The following is a 26,577-nucleotide window of genomic DNA, read 5'->3' on the forward strand; positions in this document are numbered from 1 at the left end:
TGCTCTCTAAGAGCGACCTGACCCAACCGCTCGACTGCGAGCTACTACCACTACTGCTTCCGACACTGCACTCTGGTCTGCGATTCTACTGTAGCATACATCTCGCAGGCAGCGCGTGAGCAATCCATCGAACTTATATCTGCTCGAGTGCGCTAGCAATAAATTCCCTGGTCATGCACCTCTTACAATGAAGAATCATATTCTATACATTGAACCGCATTTATCTGCAAGTTCCGTTCATTTATTTATTTAGTTACTAAAAATCAATTTGATAACTTGTGAGTATGGGTAAGTAATCAAAACCCAATGACAATTGCTAAATATTGCGCCAACTTTTTCGCTTAAGACAAGTAACAGTTTCCTGGTAATACAAAGCTTCAGGAACCCTGAACAATCTTCGGGGATAAGGTTTCATTAGCTGCTGCAGGAGCAATCAATGAAGGCTTCGAAGATGCATACTAATATTCCACGACGGTGACTATATTTGCTAATATTGTAAGAACATCAGTACTTTTTCTAAGATCGCTGTCTAAGACACAACAGTCACTCCATGAAAGAAGCAAATACTAAACGGGAAAGCCTTCTTTCTTAGGTCCAATAACTGTGCTGGGTGTTCTATTCACCAAATAAAGAAGGCTCCCAACATAAAAATACCAGGGAGCGAACCCCTTGCTCTCGCTGTATTGATGAGGTGAGCTTGTATGCCGTAATTGTCTTCTCATAGGGCATTATTAAACTAAAACGTAAATAATATTAGTAACACGATGAGCAACAGTTAACAAACTTTTACTCAGATAATATCACCCAAAAATACTGAACTTTTGTGTTATGACAAGGTCTGATATTAATTTAAAAGTTCTGAACACTGGTCTAACACAACTCAGTGAACGATGACTAACTAATCTAAATGTTGTTCAGCCAGGATTACTGTCAGTAACAGCTTCTGAGTTCAGGCTGTTAATAGACACAAACTGTGACACCGGCTGTGCCATCATCACTCGTTGACTGCTGCTGGTTGATAACTGCGACAACTGCTGCATCTGTTTGGCAACTGCGCAAAGTGCCGAGTGAAGCTGTGTGTCCGCTTACGTCTGTAATCTACGAAAGAATGTTTGTCTCCGAACTATTTGATGGATGAAGGAAGTTGTCTCTGGTATCAGCGGCCTCTGTGGCGTCAGACAGGACTACAAGCGTGTGGATCGTCACGTCACGTTACATCAAAACATTCCACAATGTATTTCAAACGACAGCACTCACACAGGTCGTCAACAGACAGTCAAGGCACGTCACACCAAGATTTGTCGGTTAGGAAGTTTTGACGGTATCGTCGTCTGCTAACATCGGAATATAACTTATGTTCATCGTGCTCACTCATATTATTGTAGGGGATTTTGTGCTTTTGTCTCTTCTTAAACATTATTCTTATTAGTTTGCTTTGTTTTTCTGGCAAATTGCAAATGTTCCATGACAACTTGGATATATTTTAGTGTTCTTCCAAAAGTGAGATCAGGTATGTGGAACATTCACAACAACAGAACAGAGTTGACGCCAGTAACGTATGTAAATAAGAACGTAAGGTGATGAAGCAGATTTCATTAAATACCATTTTAAGTAAAAACGTCAGTTCTGATGAAGGAGAAAAACGCAGCTTTTTATGATGTAATTAGTTGCGTAAGGGAAAACATAATGAATAAGGTAAATAGCCTCTATTTACTCCCTTATAAATATTTTTGATGTGTTTATATGTATATATTTTCAGAAGCAAATGGATATCAGTGTTTTGAAATGTTGTTTCACTTCTCACCACTTTACCACACAAAACTGATGGATGACATATATTACGAAGTTTGCTTTGGCCATTAATAAATTTTAGCTTTGTTTATTTCCGCAAGTTCGACATTGTACTCCGACTTTTTGTATCACGGATGGTAACTCATAACTTTACTTTCATCATTCGGTACTGGGGTAAGGGAATGGACGTGACATGATGTGACGTTACTATCTAGTACGAATCGGCCGTTGTGGCCGAGCGGTTCTAGGCGCTTCAGTCAGGAACCGCGCTGCTGCTACTGTCGCAGGTTCGAATCCTGCCTCGGGCATTGATGTGTGTGATGTCCTTAGGTTGGTTAGGTTTAAGTAGTTCTAAGTTCTAGGGGACTGACGACCTCTGATGTTAAGTCCCATAGTGCTCAGAGCCATTTGAACCATTTTAAATCGTTTCGCGGAAGCATTACAAAGCTCCTGTTAAGTGTACGCTCTCAAGGAGACCGCGCTCGCTAATCACCGCCGATTTCGTTCAGATTTGTATTGTATCTAGGGCTTGACCAGACATGAAAATCACAAAAGTGAGAGCTGCAGGCCTAGCATTTGTGGCGTTGTTCGTGGTAAATTTGACCCATTTGTCTTATTGTTTCAGGGCATTGCTCGGTGCCGTAGGAAGAGTACAATAGAGTACGTGAGTCGTGAGTTCGAGTACCTATGTGGAAATTTATTTATCTTCATTTTTGTCCATTTTTATGTGATTTGTACTACAAATGAATCAAAATAATGCTCCGTTTATTGCTTGTATTAATATGTGTTTAGAAAAAGCATGAAAGCACAGGTAAGGGAAAATTTGGGAACTGCAAATAAATTTCCGGTAGGGTATTATAAGGCATACTCGAAGACTTCGCATATACACTGAAGCACCAAAGAAAGGCATGCGTATTCCACTACAGAGATACGTAAAAAGGCAGAATACGGCGCTGCGCACGGCGACGCCTATGTAAGGCAACAAGTGTGCGGCGCAGTTGTCAGATCGGTTACTGCTGCTACAGTGGCAGGATATCAAGATTTTAGTGAGTTGGAACGTGGTGCTATAGTCGACACACAAGCGATGGGGCAGAGCATCTCCGTGAAATGGGGATTTTCCCGTACGACCATTTCACGAGTGTACCGTGAAAGTCAGGAATACAGTAAAACATTAAATCTCCGACATCGCTGCGGGCGGAAAAAGATCCTGCAAGAATGGGACCAACGACGACTGAAGAGAATCGTTCAACGTGACAGAAGAGTAATCCATCCTCAAATTGATGCAGATTTCAGTGGTCGGACATCAACAAGTGTCAGCCTGTGAACCATTCAACGAAGCATCATCGATATGGGCTTTCCGAGCCAAAGGCCCACTCGTGTACCCTTTATGACTGCGCGACACTAAGCTTAACGCCTTGCGTGGGCCCCTTAACACCGATATTGGATTGTTGATGGCTGGAAACATATTGTTTGGTCGGACGACTCTCGTTTCAAATTGTATCGAGTGGATGCGTGTACGGGTATGGAGACAACCTCATGAATCCATGAACGCTGCATGTCAGCAAGGGACTGTTCAAGCTGGTGGAGACTCTGTAATAGTATAGGGCTTGTGCAACTGGAGTGATATGGGGCCCCAAATTCGTCTAGATACGAATCTGACAGGTGACACGTACTGAAGCATCCTGTATGATCACCTGTGTATACATTCATGTCCATTGTGCATTCCGACGGAGTTGGGCAATGCCAGCAGGATAGTGCGACACCCCACTCGTCCATAATTGCTACAGAGGGGCTCCAGGAATATTCTTCTGGGTTTGAACACTTCAGCTGGCCACCAACACCGGAGACAGGAACATTATTGAGCATATCTGGGATGCCTTGCAACGTGCTGTTCAGAAGAAATATCGACAGCCCTGCAGGATTCATGCTCTCAGTTCCCTCCAGCACTGCTTCAGAGATTAGTCGAGTCCATGCCATGTCGCGTTGCGGCACTTCTGCGTGCTGGCGGGGACGCTACACGATATTAGACAGGTGTACCAGTTTCTTTGGCTCTTCAGTGTAAAATTGGATCCTTTTATTACTTTACAGTTGATGATTGACATGCAAAAACAGGAGAACTTATTGTATGCGTACATTTGCCAAGGGCTGCTCGAGTGTCAAAATGAGACAAACGAAAGTCTTGTACACTTTAAGTGCGGTCTCTTCTTGGAAAGCTATTTTCACAGTCCCCGTGGGCGCTGTTACTACACTCATCTCTTGGTAACTATTTGCCATTTTCTTTTGCCTTTTCTTTTCATCCCTTTTACGAAGATATTAATAAAAACAATATATTGAGCGCTACTTCGGTTTATTCGCAGTGTGAGTAACGCAAAAATAGAAAATAAAAAACTTAAAAAATCCTCTCATAGGGAACACGCTATAACATTCCGTATTCTTTTCGCTGTGCAAGTGCTGCCTTGGAAGTACTTTATCAGAAATGGTTGATGCGTCCCACGAGCCGTGTCAAATGGCTATTTTTTTCTAAAGCACTTTGAATTCTGGAGCTCCTACTTCTGTCACTTTCAGCTCTAGCCAATCCCTGCTTATCGGTAATGTGGATGAGATTGGTGTTGGAGAGCAGGATGGACGGATGGAGAGGGTTGTATGGACGCACGACGGCAAGGTCTTCAGCGCCCGCTCAGTAACAGATTGCGACGGGAGTAGGGGCGGCTCTATTGTGAGGTAACTACGTGGAGCCACGCTGGAGACTATTCTGTTGTTTGGCACCCCGTGTGCGTATAGCTGTGTTGCGTAGCTTGTGGAGCACGCAGCACTGTGCATCACGTGAACCTACGACAGCTAAATAATTTACAGTACAACGGTCTCAATTTTCAGAGTGCAGATGTGAAGAGGTCGGAGCTGTAACTGCAGCGAGCGTTCTCTTGTTGCAGGTGTACACGCCGACTGGCTTCGAAAAGTACGCGTCGACGTACAACGTGGCGGACTATCGGATCCGTTTCGCCGTCTGGGACACGTCTGGTGAGTGCGCATGCGCGGCGCGCCACCTGCACAAAGCGCGCTGCCAGCCCGCCGACTGCCCGCCTTTCACAGCCGCAGCCGCCTTCCCGGTCGCTCGCTTAAGTAAGCGTGGCGCGCGGGCGCGCCCTCATTGTGGCCCGAGATTACTTGTTACGGAGCGCGAGCCAGGTGTGTGCACATGAAAGCACTCTTAGAAACGATGCCCCTTCTCACCTGCCTGCTGCGCTATTCATGAAATCGCCCCCACATATAGGATGAGCGTGGAAGCCAGACACATCAGAACAGCGATCGATACGGCCAGAAACGGAGATGGAAGTCGGTGAGGACTGTCACCGGACCAACAGAACATCGTCTGGAAAGATTAATCAAAAAGATTCCGATTGTTATAGCCAGAAGCCAGGAACGATAGTTAAATACATATCGAACAAGGGTTTCGTAAGCTGTTACTAGAATTTCCTTTGGATACTTCGAGCGAATCTGATAGTTTTATAGAGTTATTACCTTTCAAAATCACCCCAGACATGTACTGTAAAATACCGGGTGATCAAAAAGTCAGTATAAATTTGAAAACTTAATAAAACACGGAATAATGTAGACAGAGAGCTAAAAATTTACACACAAGCTTGGAATGACATGAGGTTTTATTAGAACAAAAAAAAAAAACAAAGTTTACAAAATGTCCGACAGATGGCGCTGGACAGCAAAATGTCAGTGACTGCTACCGTGACGGGTGAGAGGTACGCCGATATGTTACAGAATCGCATCATCCCCAGCCTGACTGATAAACACCTGCTGGAACGTACGATGTTTATGCAGGATGGCGCTCCACTCCATATTGCTAGACACGTCAAAGATCTCTTGCGCGCGTCGTTTGGTGATGATCGTGTGCTCATCCGCCACTTTCGTCATGCTTGCCCTCCCAGCTCCCCAGATCTCAGTCCGTGTGATTATTGGCTTTGGGGTCACCTGAAGTCGCAAGTGTATCGTGATCGACCGACATCTCTAGGGATGCTGAAAGACAACAGCCGACGCCAATTCCTCGCCATAACTCCGGACATGCTTTACAGTGCTATTCACAACATTATTCCTCGACTACAGCTATTGTTGAGAAATGATGGTGGACACATTGAGTATTTCCTGTAAAGAACATCACATTTGCTTTGTCTTACTTTTTTATGCTAATTATTGCTATTCTGATCAGATGAAGCGCCATCTGTAGCACATTTTTTGAACTTTTGTGTTTTTTTGGTTCCAATAAGACCCAATGTCATTCCAAGCAAATGTGTCAATTTGTACCTCTCTATCTACATTATTCCGTGATTTATTCAGTTTTCAAATTTATCCTGACTTTTTGATCACCCGGTGTTTAACACTTTTGACTTTCCAGTGATTGTACAACAATGTTGCTCCCTGCCTAATTCCGCACTATACATCGCTGCGTTCGTCAGTCCAAAGTCTGGTTTTGAAGCGGCTCTCCACGCTTGTCTGCCTTGCGTAAGCCTCCCCTTCTCTGCATTAATCCTGTATTACCAGCCTCTCGTAAAATTTACGATTGCGGTCGGTATCTCTCTGTGCTTTCCGCCAATCTGGACACATTAGTGACACGTGCTCATGAGTGCCTTCATGGAAAACATAGTTGTTAACAGTACCTGAATTATTCATTGCCTGACACCAGCGGTTTGCTGGCACTGGTGCCTTTGTCGTGAATATTACGAATGTTTGCTAATGGTGTGCCAGTTTTGTAATAGTTGCCATACTTGTTATATTGTTTAGAATTTCTCAGTGGGGCATCGTACGTGAAATACCACAGTTGGAAGCGTGTTAGGTTTTTGATTTTGACACTGATATACTGGGCGATTAGCTTTAAGAAGCTGATGAAGACATAATGGGGAGTTTAGTGAAGAGGAAGATTTTCTTCAACAAGTTAACGTTGTATGTGCAGGTGACAGTGATGTAGACACAGGCGCTGAAATAGCAAATGACGACCCTGTTGAAGAATGCCGGTGTGACCGTCAAAGAAAGCAGAAGACTCTCTACTCATTTTGTGGATACACACTCTTGGAGTCATAATAATTATAGTAATGTGTGACTAGTGCATACCATAAATTACGACTTCTTTTCCCACAACATTTGGAGCAGTCAAATTGCCATTATAGAATATAAAAAAGGGCACTTTGTACCTATTTTGTATGTAACGTACCAATGGAGATCTAATAACTGACTAGCGAATAACATACAAATTATGACTTCCTTTAAATAAAATCTGGAGTAGGAAAATTAGCAGTGCTTTAATACTAACGTAACCTCTCCCCCCTCCCCCTCCAGTATTCTGCGGTTAATATTACAACCTGCATTCACTTGAGCCTGCTTATCACCTTAAAGTCTTGGTCACCATTTACTATTTCTACCCACTACACTTTCCTCCAGCGACAACGTCATTATTTTTTGAATTCTCATGGCGTGTTACATCAACCGACCCCTTCTTTCAGTCAGGTTGTGCCATAAATTTCTTTTCCTCCCGAACGAATCGTCACCTCTACAGCAGCTACCCGATCCGCTCAACTGATCTTCAACGTTCTGCTGTAGCACCATATTTTAAAAGTTTCTATTCTCTTTTTCTCTGTGTCGCTTATCGTCCGTGTGTCATATCGATATAACTCTAGAAACATACAAATATTTACAGAAACAACATCCTAATATTTACCGGGTGATAAAAGTCAGTATAAATGTGATGATTTAATAAACCACCGAATAATATAGACAGAGACGTAAAAATTGACACACATGCTTGGAATGACATGGGGTTTTATTAGAACCAAAAAAAGTTCACAAAATGTCCAACAGATGGCGCTGGACAGCAAAACGTCAGTGACTGCGCGTGACAATCGTGTACAAAAGGAGCTGTAATGAGAGAGAGAATCAGATGCGCCAGCAGTCGCAGCATGTTGACGTTATTTGAAAAGGCGCTTTTAGTGAAGCTGTATTATCAGAATGGGGAATGTGCTAGTTCAGCGTTACGATCCTACCGCAATAGGAAGGGGATTCGAACGGGTAAAGGTCCGTTGACAAATGCAGCTGTGGCGAGAATGATTTCGGAGTTCGAAGGTACGGGTTGTTTAGACGATACACCCCGTAGTGGCCGACCGAGCACAAGGCGTAATGCTGCTGAGACAGTTCAGGAAGAAATGGAGACTGTAGCGGGTTCGTCTATGCACGGGGAAGTCAGCGCTCGTGCAGTCGGACGTCGCACCGGCATTCCATACACTACTGTTTGGTTGACACTGAGGCGTACCCTCCGACGCTATCCGTACAAAATCCATCGGCATCATGAACTGCTACCTGGCGATTTAGTGAAGCGGAGGGCATTTGCGGTGTGGGCGTTTCAAAAGATGGCAAAAGATGACAGTTGGTTGAGTAACCTGTTGTGGACCGACGAAGCTCATTTCACGCTCCGAGGGTCTGTAACGCCCACAACTGCAGAATTTGGGCTACCGAAAATCCTAGAACTGTCGTGGAAACTCCATTGCACGATGAGAAAGCCATGGTATGGGTTGGATTTACCACATCTACCGTTATCGGGACTTTTTTCTTCGAGGAAATGCGTGATTCTGGTTTTGTAACTGCTACCGTGACTGGTGAGAGGTACGCCGATATGTTACAGAATCACATCATCCCCAACCTGGCTGATAAACACCTGCTGGAACGTACGATGTTTATGCAGGATGGTGCTCCACCCCATATTGCTAGACGCGTGAAAGATCTCTTGCGAGCGTCGTTTGGTGATGATCGTGTGCTCAGCCGCCACTTTCGTCGTGCTTGGCCTCCCAGGTCCCCAGACCTCAGTCCGTGCGATTATTGGCTTTGGGGTTACCTGAAGTCGCAAGGGTATCGTGATCGACCGACATCTCTAGGGATGCTGAAAGACAACATCCGACGCCAATGCCTCACCATAACTCCGGATATGCTTTACAGTGCTATTCACAACATTATTCCTCGACTACAGCTATTGTTGAGGAATGATGGTGGACACATTGAGCATTTCCTGTAAGGAACATCATCTTTGCTTTGTCTTATTTTTTATGCTAATTATTGCTATTCTGATCAGATGAAGCGCCATCTGTCGGACATTTTTTGAACTTTTGTATTTTTTTAGTTCTAATAAAACCCCATGTCATTCCAAGCATGTGAGTCAAGTTGTACCTCTCTATCTACATTATTCCGTGATTTATTCAGTTTTCAAATTTATCCTGACTTTTTGATCACCCGGTATTTAACACTTACTTTCCAGTGATTGTACAACAATGTTGGTCCCCGCCTAATTCCGCGCTATACATCGCTGCGTTCGTCAGTCTGAAATATGGTTTTGAAGTGGCTGGCTCTCCATGCTTGTCTGTCTTGCGCAAGCCTCTCCTTCTCTGCATTGATCCTGTATTACCAGCCTCCCGTCAAATTTACGATTGCAGTCGGTATCTCTCTGTGCTTCCCGCCAATCTGGACACATTAGTGACACGTTCTCATGAGTGCCTTCACGGAAAACATAGTTGTTAACAGTACCTGAATTATTCATTGCCTGACACCAGCGATTTGCTGGCACTGGTACCTTTGTCGTGAATATTACAAATGTATAGTAATGATGTTCCTGTTTTCTAATACTCGCCATACTTATTATATCGTTTAGAATTTCTCGCTGTGGCATCGTACGTGAAATGTCAAGCTTTCACAGTTGGGAGAGTGTTAGGTTATAACACATAGGTCCTCATCAGTGCTAATCTCGTCCTTTGCTGCCAAAATTAGCACAATGTGGGTGGTTCTGAGTTTGATACACTGGGGGATTAGCTTTAAGAAGCTGATAAAGACATAATGGGGAATTTAGTGAAGAGGAAGCTTTTCTTCAACAAGTAACGTTGTATGTACAGATGACTGTGATGTAGACCAAGGCGCTGAAATAGCAAACGACGACTTGGTTGAAGAATCCCTGGGTGACCGTCGAAGAAAGCAGAAGACTCTCCCTCATTTTGTGGATACATACTCTTGGAGTCATAATAATTATAGTAATTTGTAACTAGTGCATATCACAAATTACGACTCTCTTCCCAAAACATCTGGAGCAGTCAAACTGTCATTATAGAATATAAGACGGGCCATTTTGTAACAACTTTGTATGCAACGTACCAATGGAAATCTAATAACTGACAATCGAATAACATACAAATTTTGACTTCCTTTGAATCAAATCTGGAGTAGTAAAATTAGCAGTGCCTTAATAGTAACGTAACCTCCCTCCCCTTCCCCCTCCAGTATTCTGCGGTTAATATTACACCCTAAATTCACAATAAAGTCTTGGTCACTATTTATTCTTTTTACCCCCTACACTTTCCTCCAGCGACAACTTCATTATTTTTTGAATCTCAATCGATCCCTTCTTTGAGTCAGGTTGTGCCATAAATTTCTTTTCCTCCCGAACGAATCGCCACCTCTTCAGCAGCTACCTGATCCGCTCAACTGATCTTCAGCATTCTGCTGTAGCACTATATTTTAAAAGCTTCTATTCTCTTTTTGTCTGTGTCGCTTATCGTCCGTGTGTCATGTCGATATAACTCCAGAATCATACAAATATTTACAGAAACAACATCCTAATATTTATAATCGATGCTACCATGTCTTTTTTCTTACTACTGTGATTCAGCATTTTGTATCCTACTTAGTTGTATCATTATTCATTTTTTTGCTCTCCAAATAGAAAAGCATCCATCTGCAACCCATTTCCCAATATGATTTCGTCACCATCGTTTGATTTAATTCGAATGCTTTCCATTACCCTTGCTTAACTTTCATCGCTGATCACCTTACAATCTCTCTCCAAGACGCTACCCATTCTGTACAGTTGATCTTCCAAGAACTTTATTGTCTCTGAGAGAATTACGTTGCCATAAGCACATCATAAACTTTTTATTTCTTCTCCCAGCTCTTTAATTCCCTTACCAGATATCTCCTTATTTTGCTGGACTGTTTTCTCAGTATACAGATTGAATAACTAACAATTCCTGCATCCCTTTCCTGTCCTTCTCTTCCAACTGCAGTATGGTTTCTGTACAAGCTGTAGATAACCTTTCGTTCCCCGTATTTCATCTCTGCTACCTACATAATATCATACAGGTAACTCTGTTCTATATTATTAAAACTTTCTGTAAATCTACATTAGCCATAAAAGTACGTTTGCCTGTTTCCACTCTATCTTCTATCTCATGTCTCATAGTCAGTACTGCCTCGAATTTTCCTGCATTTTTCGGTAATCAAAACTGATCTTCTCCAACGTTGGCATTTGCCAGTCTTTCTATACTTTCGTGAAACAATATCTGCATCTACATCTACATGCATACTCTGCAAATCACATTTAAGTGCCTGGCAGAAGCTTCATCGAACCACCTTCACAATTCTCTATTATTCCAATCTCGTACAGCACGCGGAAAGAATGAACACCTATATCTTTCCGTACGAGCGATGATATCGCTTATTTTATCGTGGTAATCGTTTCTCCCTATGTAGGTCGGTGTCAAGAAAATATTTTCGCATTCTGAGGAGAAAGATGGTGATTGGAATTTCGTGAGAAGATTCCGTCGCAACGAAAAACGCCTTTCTTTTAATGATTTCCAGCCAAAATCCTATATCATTTCTGTTACACTCTCTCCCATATTTCGTGATAATGCAAAACGTGCTGCCTTTCTTTGAACTTTTTTGATGTACTCTGTCAGTCCTATCTGGTAAGTATCCCACACCGCGCCGCAGTATTCTAAAAGAGGACGGACAAGCGTAGTGTAGGCAGTCTCTTTGGTAGGTCTGTTACTTTTCCTAAGTGCCCTGCCAATAAAACGCAGCCTTTGGTTAGCCTTCCCCACAACATTTTCTGTGTGTTCCTTCCAATTTAAGTTGTTCGTAATTGTAATACCTAGGTATTTAGTTGAATTTACGTCTTTTAGATTGGACTGATTTATCGTGTAACCGAAGTTTAACGAGTTCCTTCTAGCGCTCATGTGGATGACCTCACACTTTTCGTTATTTAGTGTCAACTGCCACTTTTCGCAACATTCAGATATATTTTCTAAATCGTTTCGCAGTTTGTTTTGCTCTTCTGATGACTTCATTAGTCGATAAACGATAGCGTCATCTGCAAACAACCGAATACGGCTGCTCAGATTGTCTCCCAAATCGTTTATATAGATAAGTAACAGCAAGGGGGCTGTAACACTACCTTGGGGAACGCCTTAAATCACTTCTGTTTTACTCGATGACTTTCCGTCAATTACTACAAACTGTGACCTCTCTGACGGGAAATCGCAAATCCAGTCACTTAACTGAGACGATATTCCTCCATAAGAACGCAATTTCACTACGAGCCGCTTGTGTGGTACAATGTCAAAAGTCTTCCGGAAATCCAGGAATACGGAATCCATCTGAAATCCCTTGTCAATAGCACTCAACACTTCATGTGAATAGAGAGCTAGTTGTGTTTCACAGGAACGATGTTTTCTAAACCCATGTTGACTGTGTGTCAATAGAACGTTTTCTTCGAAGTAATTCATAATGTTCGAACGCAGTATATGTTCTAAAATCCAGGTGCATATCGACGTTAACGATATGGGTCTGTAGTTTAGTGGATTACTCCTACTACCTTTCTTGAATATTGGTGTGACCAACACGTATTAGTATTTTACAACCATGAGCTACTGAAATGATTCTCACTTATCGGCATCTGAGTTCTTTTGTACTGGTATGAGGTGGTACATTTGTATCAAATTCAGTCCTCTGCAAGTCACCCTGTATTTCACTTCAAGCGTCTGTCTTTTGCAACTACCCTATATACAACGATAACACCCATCCACAGCCTCGTTACGAATCCGACGTTATTCGCTAGATCGTTTTGAACTGTAGGAGACCTGTGATACACTCTTGGAGTGTGTGAGAAATAATTTTCACATCCGACACTTCTTCCTCTTCTGAAGAACGTGCTGACGTCTAAAAAAAAAAAAAAAAAGGAAAAGACGCATTTCGGAAGTCAATAACCACTGTTTCAATGAGCCATAAACGGAAAACAAGATTTACTTTAAAAACTGTGCAAACACAATAAAGGCCTATTTAGAGCCATTCCCTTGAATCAGAGACAACTGAAAATACCGGATGGTTATAACAAATTAAAGTGCAGCTATTCACAGAAGTCAAGTGTGGGCTGTAACTATTGTATGGCAGCGAAACTTGGTAGAATTTCTGATGCGTTAATGACGAAACGATTTACGCTGAAAAAAAAAAAAAATAGTTCCAATTGTGATCGCTAGTTTGCTACGGTCGCAGGTTCGAATCCTGCCTCGGGAATGGATGTGTGTGATGTCCTTAGGTTAGTTAGGTTTACGCAGTTCTAAGTTCTAGGGGACTGATGACCACAGATGTTAAGTCCCATGGTGCTCAGAACCATTTGAACCATTTTGATCGCTAGTTGCCAATGTGGCGTTGTGAATGATTTTATTATTAACAGCCGCTTTCACAGTTTGTTCAATATGAGCAGCTGAAACGGCGACGAGATGCTGCATCCGTAAAACTACGTGATCAACAGATGCTTGCAATATTTCCGGTGGAATCCAAGCAACTTTTTTCTTTATATTGGCCTTCAGATCAGGTACAGACCGAACGTACCCAGGTAAACGCGTTTTTGTAGTTATTCTCAGAGCCAAAAGTCACATGGATTCAGATTTGGTGATCTTGCAGGCTATACATTTGGAGAACCTCTGGACATAACGCGCCCTTGAAGGTTGCGTTAACCAGGTCTGTCACAGGGCGAGCGACATGAGGCGTTGCCCCCATCTTGCATGAAGACAGTGGTAGCCACTGTACAGCGAGATACTGGTAACGTCCAGCCGGCATGGTACCCCTGACAGGCCCTCCGGTGGTATTCTCTTCAGAGAAGAACGGACCGAGAATAAAAGATGCTTGTGAATCCACACTACACAATCACTTATGGCGAGTGCAGTGGCTCTTTGTGCACAACACGCGATTCAACAGTACTTCGAATTCTGGATTTCTGTGTATTCACTTCACTGTGTAGTGTAAAATGTGTCTCAACACTCCATAGAACACTGCCTTGTTATGTTCCATCAGTTTCGATCCGTGCCGGGAACCGAAGAGCAAATTTAGAACGTTGCTGCGGATCATGAGGTTTCAGTTGCTGCACCATATGGATCTTGTACGGATATTCATGTAATATAGGCCGCAGAACTTTACGTACTGTTGACCATGGAACGGGCCATTCTCGTGACACTGCACTAGCGCTAGTACTACCAGGGCACGTGCTGCATGGTCAGTTACAACAACAGCTACGTCGTCAATGACTTCCACCGGCATACAAAGTCTTTCTCTTCGAGGTTCCACAAAGCTAAGACGTGTTTTCGAATTTAATTAACCAACTAAACTAAACTCCTTCCGAACAGGCCTCGGAACACCCTAACGCTACTGACCGACCGCCGTGTCACCCTCACTCTATAAGCGTCACTGGATGCGGAAATGGAGGGGCGTGAGGGCAGCATACCGCTCTCCCAACCGTTGTCAGTTTTCGTGGCCGGAGCCGCTACTTCTCACGTAGCTCCTCAATTTGCCTTATAAGGGCTGAGTGCACCCCACTTGCCAACAGCGCTCGGCAGACCGGGTTGTCACCCAAGTGCAATCCAGGCCCGGCAGCGCTTAACTTCGGTGGTCTGACGAGAACAGATGTTACCACTATGGCAAGGTCGTTGGCTTCGAATTTAATTATCATCTTCCTTAAACCACTTAATGACATCATACATCGGGCCTCTGCTCAGATCTCTCAGTCGTTGATACTCTCTCAATGCAGCACTGTAATCGCTGCCGTTCACGTAAAACAGTTTCAGTTACAGCGTACGGACTCTCTTCCCGATAGTCGTACTGTTCACTCACTTCATGGCTTCTCAAGACAGGGTGCCTGTCGTTCTGTCTTCTAAACGGTATACAGCGCCAGATTTGCACCTGCTGGCGAAAATTGGAACTAAGGTTTTCCAGCGTAAATCGCTTCCACATTAACGCATATCTGCCAAGTTTCGTTGCCGTACGATTATTACAGCCCACGCTCAATCTCTATCAGTAGCTGCAATGTAATTGTAACCACTCCGTACAGTTGAGAAGGAGGACGTCTCAGTTCTTTAAATGTTTCAAATGGCTCTGAGCACTATGGAACTTAACATCTGATGCCATCAGTCCCCTAGAAATTATAACTACTTAAACCTAACTAACCTAAGGACATCACACACAACTATGCCCTAGGCAGGATTCGAACCTGCGACCGTAGCGGTCGCGCGGTTCTAGACTGAAACGCTCGGCAACAACGGCTGGCCGTCTCAGTTCTAAACAGTCGTAAACACACGGTTATTTGCTTTACTAAGTAGCTTTCACATTTGGTACAACTCTCAGTCAGATGCCGTCATGTAATGATTGTGTTACGTGCCTTTCTACATAAAGGGCCGTCATACACGTTCTTTGTGCGTGAAAATACGAAAACAACCACACGCTACAAGGAACAAAATCGACGTTCCTTCTGCAGAGCCAATGTACCGTCCTCTGCTGCGCCTTAATGACGTACTGAGGCCGTCCACATCTGCTTTGTTACAACACTGTCCGGCAAAAAAGGCACAAATCTCAACACTTCGCTGTCTATTTTAAGCGTGCGCGGTTAATTCAAAATTTTTCCTATGCCAAGAAACCACAGAGTCCGATGCGTACAGTAGGAGCTGCCGTATTGTTTCTTCATACACACTTTGTTCTTTGTACCAAAGTCAACAGTCACGAAAAAAATCGATTCCACAATAAATGGGAAGCCGATTCCACAATAAATGGGAAGCCCGCGATAACTTTTAATCATTTTCATGAACATATATATCGTTTTTTGATTGACCAAAGCTAACAATTTAATCCTTAAAAGGTAAACAGAACCACAGGGAATCGTGCTGTACCCAACTAACTCCCCAGCGCACTGAAGTGAACAGCGTTCCCTCAGCGTCCACTAGACAAACCCACGACTAGAAGCAGTCCGCCGCGAGATGTACGATGTGGTTATAATTAAAGTGTATCTACTCACAGACGTCGAATGTGCGCTATAGTTATCGTATGGTAGCGAAACTTGGTAGATATTCTAATGCGTTAATGCGGAACCGATGTACGCTGGAAAAAATTAGTTGACAATTTGGCCACCACGTGCAAATCTGGCCCCGTGACTGCGAGAAAGACGTATAGAAACGTCTGCAAATGCCGTGGATTAGGAACGGGATGTGGGAAGAAAGGGTCAAACAAGTGAGAAAGACATAACGTTGATTTTATCATTACTGCCAATAATACAAATTGTTCAATACGAGCAAAGGAGATGTCGACGAGGTGCTTTACAGCGCCAGATTTGCACCTGGTGGCCAAAGTTGGAACTAATTTTTTCCAGGGAAAATCCGTTCCACATTAACGCATTAGAATAACTACGAAGTTTCGCTGCCGTATGATAACTACAGCCCACAAGGGATCTCTGTGTGTAGCTGCACTGTAATTTATTATGGTCATCTAGCATCATAATGCATCACTCCATAAATTCTTCTTCAAGTGCACTAAACGCCAATGACTGCTCTGCGTGTTTCACTCTAACAAGGGGAGGCCGCCAATTGTGAAATTCAGATTACATTCATACTGCGCATAATAAAAGCTCATGGCCAGAGGTGTAATGTGGCAAAGCACCAAGATGCACTTCTCAGCCGTTGTCGAGAAAATCGACAGCTAAGAGAACCGTTGCGGTGAAATAACTACGATTAATAACTTTCTACAGCGTCGTGGCGCAGCGGTAAGTGCTCGGGTTCGTAATCCGAAGGTCGCCGGATCGAATCTCGCGCCATGCAATTTTTTTTTATTATTAGTTTTTTGTAAATCATATATATATATATATATATATATATATATATATATATATATATATATACTATTAATGAATTGTTTATGCATGTTGCTGAAGACGGATCGCTCTCGAATTGTACCGCCTCCATTTTTCCCTTTTTTTGTCAGGGTGTACCAAAGCTCTCCCGTCCGCACTGATTTTCGAGGATGTTATAAGCTGCGCTAGGGACCGCATCTACCCTCTGTCGAAGTTAGCACGCAACTACGCTGTTATGCGGCGGCTCGTTTCGGCCCATTCAACATCTGTCCTTCAAGTGTAACGAGCGAGTAACGGAGTTTATATTTCATACCTGCCACAGCAAATTTGTGTTCGTGGGGTCTCGATTCTAATTCGAACGTTTGACTTACGCTATACGTATTCGTTTCGGAATATCGTTTCTACGTCTTCCGTTAACTATACGTGGACAACATTATGAAGATAATTAATAACATTTGTGAAATACAACTTTGTTTGCGGAAAACATAATGATGTTCGAAGTCGCCAGTTATTCCACGACAAACGACTTTCAACAACTTATTATATGCATAATTGTTGGAACTGATTGCCGGGAATTATATATATATATATATATATATATATATATATATATATATATATATTCCTGGAAATAGAAATAAGAACACCGTGAATTCATTGTCCCAGGAAGGGGAAACTTTATTGACACATTCCTGGGGTCAGATACATCACATGATCACACTGACAGAACCACAGGCACATAGACACAGGCAACAGAGCATGCACAATGTCGGCACTAGTACAGTGTATATCCACCTTTCGCAGCAATGCAGGCTGCTATTTTCCCATGGAGACGATCGTAGAGATGCTGGATGTAGTCCTGTGGAACGGCTTGCCATGCCATTTCCACCTGGCGCCTCAGTTGGGCCAGCGTTCGTGCTGGACGTGCAGACCGCGTGAGACGACGCTTCATCCAGTCCCAAACATGCTCAATGGGGGACAGATCCGGAGATCTTGCTGGCCAGGGTAGTTGACTTACACCTTCTAGAGCACGTTGGGTGGCACGGGATACATGCGGACGTGCATTGTCCTGTTGGAACAGCAAGTTCCCTTGCCGGTCTAGGAATGGTAGAACGATGGGTTCGATGACGGTTTGGATGTACCGTGCACTATTCAGTGTCCCCTCGACGATCACCAGGGGTGTACGGCCAGTGTAGGAGATCGCTCTCCACACCATGATGCCGGGTGTTGGCCCTGTGTGCCTCGGTCGTATGCAGTCCTGATTGTGGCGCTCACCTGCACGGCGCCAAACACGCATACGACCATCATTGGCACCAAGGCAGAAGCGACTCTCATCGCTGAAGACGACACGTCTCCATTCGTCCCTCCATTCACGCCTGTCGCGACACCACTGGAGGCGGGCTGCACGATGTTGGGGCGTGAGCGGAAGACGGCCTAACCGTGTGCGGGACCGTAGCCCAGCTTCATGGAGACGGTTGCGAATGGTCCTCGCCGATACCCCAGGAGCAACAGTGTCCCTAATTTGCTGGGAAGTGGCGGTGCGGTCCCCTACGGCACTGCGTAGGATCCTACGGTCTTGGCGTGCATCCGTGCGTCGCTGCGGTCCGGTCCCAGGTCGACGGGCACGTGCACCTCCCGCCGACCACTGGCGACAACATCGATGTACTGTGGAGACCTCACGCCCCACGTGTTGAGCAATTCGGCGGTACGTCCACCCGGCCTCCCGCATGCCCACTATACGCCCTCGCTCAAAGTCCGTCAACTGCACATACGGTTCACGTCCACGCTGTCGCGGCATGCTACCAGTGTTAAAGACTGCGATGGAGCTCCGTATGCCACGGCAAACTGGCTGACACTGACGGCGGCGGTGCACAAATGCTGCGCAGCTAGCGCCATTCGACGGCCCACACCGCGGTTCCTGGTGTGTCCGCTGTGCCGTGCGTGTGATCATTGCTTGTACAGCCCTCTCGCAGTGTCCGGAGCAAGTATGGTGGGTCTGACACACCGGTGTCAATGTGTTCTTTTTTCCATTTCCAGGAGTATATATATATATATATATATATATATATATATATATATATATATATTTGAATTACAAAAAACAAATACTAAAAAAAAAAGCCGCATGTCGCGAGATTCGATCCGGCGACCTTCGTATTACGAAACCGAGCGCTTGCCGCTGCGCCACGACGCTGTAGGAAGTTGTTAGTCGTAGAGAGTGTTTCACCGCAACGGTTTCTTTTAACTGCCGATTTTCTCGACAACGACTGAGAAGTGCATCTGGGTGCTTTGCCACATTACACCTCTGGCCATGAGCTTTTATTATGCGCAGTATGAATCGAATCTGAATTTCACAATTGGCGGCCTCCCCTTGTAAGCGACGCTGTACATTTTTTGCTGCCGCAAACAGGTTTGAGAAAGTAACACAACAATTTAACACGAGATTATCAGGTTCTTTTGTGCAGTCAGGATCTGTGTGTAAAATATTCTTGATTTCTTCTCGCATCGTTATTAGAATTTAAACTCGAGCGTTCGACGATAATCTCCATTGTCTTTGTCGGGAACGTCTGGATGTCTTCACGCTGCCAGAAGGCGTGTTGACCGTGGCGCCTGTTGGAACGTACGTTAATCGTCGATTTTGTCTGTAATCCGTCAACGTCGCGATCCCGGTTTTGGGCATCGCAATAAATCTAGCCTCGGTCCCGGTTAGAGTTATTGTTTTACAACATCAGCAACAGACATAAACATATGTTTGATGAAAACAGACATTTTGTCCCGCACCCTTCAAAATACTCTCATTAAAGAGGCTGCAAAGATCAGAACGTGCAACAATAACACTGTTTGGGACAGCGGCTATAATTATGGAAGTGCGTGGAAACGGGTTCTTGATGTTGAGATACTACAGATAAATTCGCCAAATTATCTACGTTTCAATGCACGTCAGTGGAATCGCAGGCATCAACATGATCTCCGGTAGCAGAGATTTAATTACTACATAACACAGGATATTAAAATAAACAGAGAGATTTATGTGTTCAGTAAACTGGCCAAAGAGGCAGTAGTGTTGTCAGATATTAGAACTGTTGCTGAAGTTTAGAAGAAAAGTCGGCCATGCACCCAATACAAAAGTTAATCGTGGGAGGGACGCGCAGTGACATACATTTACCGTAAGGAAAGTTCTAAAGTAATAGGGACTGCTACACAATACGCACAAGATAAAGAATTGGGCTATAGATGGACACATGCTAAATCAAAGGCGTGTAGGCGCCCAGAGGGAAGCCTTCAGTCACAGCTGCAGATGACTATTGTCGAAAGTGTTTCACAAAACCCAAGTAGATTGTGGTCGTATATGAAGGGTCTTAGTGACGTCCAGAGTCTCATGGATTTCACAGGAACTGAAACTGAGGGCACTGAAGCGAAAGCAGCAGTACTGAACTCAGGTTTAAAATGACCCATTACAAAGAAGAATCAAGGGTATCGTCACATCTAAATTATCGTACCTGAGCAAATATGTGTAATACTGTAATTCTAGGATGAATTATCACTTTGCACCGGAGCGTGTGCTGATTGAAACGTACCCGGCTAATTAAAGCGTTACGAGTATGTCGGACTGGAGCTCGAACGTGGAACCTTCGCCTTTCGCCAGCGAGTGCTCAACCGACTGAGCTATCCAGACACGACTCATGTCCAATGCTGTTGATAATATTTCACTTGTAGAATCTTAGTACGTATTCCGAGCTCAAATGTGAAGATGTATTTCTAAGACAATGACCACCTCTGTACCAACCAATATGCATTCCGAAAACACAACAATCTGAAAACCATGGATCAAGGCAGTAAGATAGGTGCAGTATTTTGTGACTTCTGGAAAGCATTTACGTCAGTACCACACTTGAACTTGTTACCGAAATTACGCATCACATAGATTGGCTGTTCGGCTTCGCACAGGTTCATAGTGTTCTAGAGTGTCTTTCTGAGGGCTACCATGCCAAATTCTGTCCAACAGACGTGTTCTACCGTCAAAATCCCGGGCTTTTTGGAGACCCGTGCCCAGAATCTCAAAACGTTCTCGAGAGATTGGCCAACCTCGCTGGGCAAGGTAGGGGTTGAAAAGCACGAACACCGGGTGAAAACTATCGCCGTGTGCAGGCGGGCATTATCTTGCTGAAACGTAAGCCAGGATGGGCTGCCATGAAGGGACACAAAGTGGGGCGTAGTATATCGTCGACGTACCGATGTACTGCAAGGATGCCGCGGATGACCACCAAATGGTTCCTGCTATGGAAAAAAATGGCACTGCAGCCCGTCACTCTTGGTTGTCTGTCCGTACGACGGGCGACACTAAGGTATTCCACTGCTGTCCGGAGCGCTACCAGACGCGGTGTCTTCACTTGCCATCGGGACTCAACCCGAAGTGGGACTCATCAATGAAGACAATTCTGCTCCACTCAGGCGTAGATGACCAGCGAAGATTTGTCCGCAGATGACCCAGAGAGCGGTGGGCTACCAACGTAGCTGTCACGTGCAGTACGGCCTGACAGCCAGGAGTGGTGGTCTGGGGCGCCGTTTCATTTCATTGCAGGACTCCTTTGTCATCTGCGGCACCCTTGCAGCACAATGGTACGTCGAGGATATGCTACAAACCGTTTTGATGACGTTCCTGGCAAGCCATCCTGGCCTTACATTTCAACAAGGTAATGCCCTTCCACACACGGCGTGAGTGTCTTGTCTTCGTTATTGCCAAACACCACCTTTGCCAGCAAAGTGGCTGGATCTCTCTCCAACTAACAATGTTTTGAGCTTTACGGTTAGGATCCTCCAACCAGCTCGGGGTTTCCGACAAAACGCTCCAATTGGACAGAAATTGTCATGCTATCCCTCTGGGGGATATTCAACAACTCTGTTAATCAATACTCTGCGCCTAAGGGCTAGAGGTGGACCAACACATTTTGTGAAGCTCTTTCCCTAGACAAGTTATCCACTTTTTTTAAAATTGGAATAATCTTTTTGTCTACGCATGTGCATCACATCTACCGATTTCCGTCGCTTTTGGATAATTCCTTCGTGGTGCGTTTCTGTTTTTCCTTTGTTTTCTTATAGTGCGTGTATGACCTTACAGACAATAGTAACAGAAACTTCTATTTCTCACGGATGATGTCTGTAGTGAAGTATTGTATGGAAAAAGCTGAAATTTTAAGAGTAAACCAAGCTATGGCCGCGAACGTTCCGCTCTTATCAAGATTTGCATGAAGAGAGCAACAGAGATGTATATCGCTTCCTAATTAACTCATATACTGAAATAAGAGCTGATGTAGAAAGTATTTAATGGTATTAAATTGGTGGCCCTAGGAAATGAGTTCTGGGTGTTGGGATTCACAAAATCATTGACGGGATACCGCTTGGAAAAGTTATTCACTAAATACTGAGATAAAATCTTGGCCCAAGTGACTATACGGTTGTCATAATAATTCTCAAGCTACACAAGAGAAATAATGACAATAATACGGATCTTAACCAAGCAAATGATAAAGTACAGAGGGGTTTCTGTTCTCTCACTAAGGAATCTGCGTAAAAATTCTCCATACAGCCATACAGCCGGTTTCGCGATGGCACCGTTTCTAGAACATTCTATATCGCTTCTCTACCTTTTTTTTTTTTTTAGTTCATCAGTCCGTGGTTATCGCACGTGCAATATGATCAGAATGTCAGCTCCTAACCTCCCACTCTCTTGTATTTTTTAAGATTGCTCCACGCAAAATCCTTCCGTCTCTTAGTGGGAAGAATTCCTGACAGCGCCAGATTTGACTGCGTAGCTCACTTTACCAGGAGACAGAAAAATGAATAGCGTCAGTTCCATCAGGAGTGCAAGGGATAGGGATCTGTTCAAACTGTTTCCCACTGCACCGGCCTTCAGAGAAGTCGCTGGGCTGCGTAAATGTCCTCTGCAAAGCCTGCTTTGACCGAGATGGACCTGGCTGTAAAATGGCCATTCATTTGCTTCGGGCGACCCTCATCGTCACTTATTATTCTTAGAATTTTAGACAGACCCGTTTTGCGTGCACTGGATACCTACGGCGCAAGGAAAAAAAATTTGCACGACGCCAGAACGGCGCCTATCGGAATAATATTGGTCGTCTTAGTACCTGCGCCCCAGCTGAACAGAGGTACTGTGCCACCACCAGTTGACAGGGTCCTCATAAGTAAGTCTCTGTCCTTTGCAAAGAATCTCGGCTAGAATCTCAGGTCGCAGCCCTTGTTGTGCCATCCGCTGGCTCACAAGTGAAGTTAGCTATTACATATGAAAAAATTCCTAGTCAGAATAGAGAACGTTAATACATAAGGAAGGATGGCTTGACTTCACAATCACTGGCTTCATTGCTATGATTAGTAACAAGCTTAAATCAGTGAATAAAAATATTACAGTAATTGTGGTTAATGGAACTCACGGAGCAAAATTATATGTGTCAGGGCAGGAATGACTGACAGTTCTGTTCGGTCACATCTTGATACGACTTAGAAATGGTGTAGACATTGACACCTTGCAGTGATACTTTGACAGCTCTGGACGTTTTAACAAACACCCCTGCTACTGGCCCCATGTGCTGTGGACTCACTTACACTATGTAGTCAAAAGTACCCTGACACCTGGCTGAAAATGACTTAACAGTTCGTGGCACCCTCAATCCTAATGCTGAAATTCAATTTGATGTTGGCCCACCCGTAGCCTTCGTGAAAGCTTCCACTCTCCCAGGCATACGTTCAATCAGATGCTGAAAGGTTTCTTGGGGAACGGCAGCCCATTATTCACGGAGTGCTGCACTGAGAAGAGGTGTCGATGTCGGTCGGTGAGGCGTGGCACGAAGTCGGGGTTCCAAAACATCCGAAAGGTGTTCCATAGCATTCAGGCGAATACTCTGTGCAGGCCAGTCCATTACAGGGATGTTATTGTCGTGTAACCACTCCGCCAGAGGCCGTGTATTATGAACAGGTGCTCCATCGTGTTAAAAGATGCAGTCGCTATCCCCGAATTGCTCTTCAACAGTGGAAAGCAAGAAGGTGCTTAAAGCATCAATGTAGGCCTGTGCTGTGATAGTACCACGAAAAACAACTAGGGGTGCAAGATCCCTCCATGAAAAACGCGACCACACCGTAACATCACCACCCCCGAATTTTGCTGTTGGGACTACACACGCTGGCAGATGACATTCACCGGGCATTCGCCATACCCACACACTGCCATCGGATCGCCACATTGTGTACTGTGATTCGTCACCGCACACAACGTTTTTCCACTTTTTAATCGTCCAATGTTTACGCTCCTTACACCAATCGAGGCATCGTTTGGCATTTACCGGCGTCATGTGTGGCTTATGAACAGCCGCTCGACCCTGCAATACAAGTTTCTTCACCTCTCGCCCAACTGTCATAGTACTTGCAGTGGATCCTGATGCAGGTTGGAATTCCTGTATTATAGTCTGTGGTCACTAGCACCTCTCTGTGTGCTCCGGCCGCTCAGGTCTCTGCGTCCAGCGGTCAAATAGAACAAGTAGCAGAATTTCCGCCCTAAGAGCGAGAAGCTTTGCAAAATGGTTCAAATGGCTCTGAGCACTATGGGACTCAACTGCTGAGGCCATTAGTCCCCTAGAACTTAGAACTAGTTAAACCTAACTAACCTAAGGACATCACAAACATCCATGCCCGAGGCAGGATTCGAACCTGCGACCGTAGCGGAAGCTTTGCAGGCTCGCTCTGTGTGTGTTTGCTGCTGTAATCTTACTTTTATCGCTGTTTCTATCTTCGATTTTGACACTCTAGGGTGTCCCTTTCCTTGAGAGGCTATTTCTCTGAGATGACGGGACTTCAAACAGTAAGTTACTTATTATCCTGGAGACCAAGTAACTTGTAATGAATGCTGCGGTACACTTCAAAGTGACACAGATACATGACACTATTTTTAAACGTAGTTACCAAGTCACTGTAAACAATCTGCTTTCACAGCATGCTTTTTTAAAAAACCTTTCTTTTGTTCAACAACATGGTCTAAAAACATGGAAAAAGCTTAACCTTAGAGCTTTATATCACGAGAAAAGTTACCATATTGAAACATTTGGAAGTTGGAAAGAACTTGCAATGCGACTACAGAAATGTGAAACAGCCGATTACGGTGACAGAACAACGTAAGTCATTTGAGAAATGGAAAGCTGTATCAACAAGAATTCTTGAATGTGTATTGTATTTATCCAGGTAGTCCTTACCCTTGGATGGTAACTCAGAAGAGCTTTGTGGAAATGAGGACCTTGGAAATTTCCTTGAAATCTGCAAGCTACTCGCCAAATATGATGCAGTTGCGAATCACCATCATCACCATCTTCACAAAGTTCAGCATACAGACTGCTTGGTTGTTTCTTATCTTTCTCCACGAAGCCAAAAAGAACTACTTGGTGATTGTATGAAATACCAAAATTTAAGAAAATTTCTTAGGCCATGTCTTTCCCCACCATGTTTGTAGTACACTACATCTACACACATACTCCGCAAGCCACCCTACTGTGCTTGCCGAAGGGTGCCCTGTACCACTACTTGTCACTTCCCCTACTGTCCCACTCGTAAATAGAGCGAGGGAAAGACGACGTTTGTCTGCCTCCGTATAAGCCCTAATCTCTCGTACCTTATCTTCGTGATCCTTACGCGCAATGTATGTTGGTGACAGTAGAATCGTTCAACAGTCAGCTTCAAATGCCGGTTCTCTAAATTTTCTGACACTTTTTCTCGAAAAGAACGTTGCCTTCCCCGCATGGATTCCCATTTGATTTCCCGAAGCATCTGCGTGACACTTACGTGTTGTTCTAACCTACCGCTGACAAAATTAAGAGCCCGCCTCTGAATTGATTCGATGTCTTCCTTCAACCGACCAGGTACGGATCCCAAACACTTGAGCAGTACTCAAGAATAGGTCGCATCAGTGTCCTACATGCCATCTTCTTCACAGGTGAGCCACTCTTTCCTAAAATTCAACGCACATCGACCAAATGTCGCTGCGTTATATACACATTGAACGTTCAGATGTCACAGTAGAGGAGTCCTGTATTAACTTCATTCTGTTACAAGGGAAATCAGCAATTGAAATCACAAAACAAATTTGTGACAAGTTGCAAAGAGACTGTCTAAAACTGGAGTGCTGCTGGTGACAAGTATACGATAATGTACGTTCATGAAAGACACGTTATTGGTGTTCAGAGACGTACTTTGAATATTAACCCCAAAACAATGTTTGCGCCACGTAACAATCACTCAGTCTTGTTGGAGTGCATGCAGTTCCTGTTGGAACCAAAATGGTGACTTTTTTTGGCACTGTGCAAAATGTGTACACATTTTTCTTAGACTCTGAGTAGGTGAGATGTTCTTAAACAAAACGTTTGAATTAATGTGAAGCTATCCTGAGAGACATGATGTGAGTTCAAAGCATGAATCTGCACGTGTGCTTGCTGATCACATTGAAAGAATAATAGAAGCCTTCGCAGTCTTGACGGATGCATCGGAAGGTACATCAGAAACCAAAGGAGATGCAGGCAATTGTTGATTTGCATTATGACCTATCCTTTCTTGGCATTCTTTTATTTTTGGAAGCTAGTGGTTACGAACTGAATGTTGCTCAGATACGCCTACAACAGAGAGGATTTGGTCTCTATCACTGTGTTCAAACGCAGAAAGCACTGACTATTTTATGAGGAAAAGCGTTATTCTCTAGTCACAAAAGGAGCTGAGAGAGCTATCGAGATACGCTATACACCTGATATTTCAACAGA

At 44.1% G+C, this 26,577-nt stretch overlaps 1 protein-coding gene across 1 annotated transcript in view; it reads left to right on the plus strand.

Annotated features, from left to right (window-relative positions):
• The window catches only part of LOC124595937 (ras-like GTP-binding protein Rho1), a 293,949-nt gene that overhangs the window by 209,949 nt on the left and 57,423 nt on the right, over positions 1-26,577 (plus strand). Inside the window, exon 2 of the mRNA XM_047134856.1 lies at positions 4,722-4,809. Coding sequence (XP_046990812.1) covers positions 4,722-4,809 — 88 coding nt within the window. The remainder of the gene's footprint in view (positions 1-4,721; positions 4,810-26,577) is intronic.

This window comes from Schistocerca americana, chromosome 2 (genome assembly GCF_021461395.2).
Source record: "Schistocerca americana isolate TAMUIC-IGC-003095 chromosome 2, iqSchAmer2.1, whole genome shotgun sequence".
Classification (NCBI taxonomy): domain Eukaryota; kingdom Metazoa; phylum Arthropoda; class Insecta; order Orthoptera; family Acrididae; genus Schistocerca; species Schistocerca americana.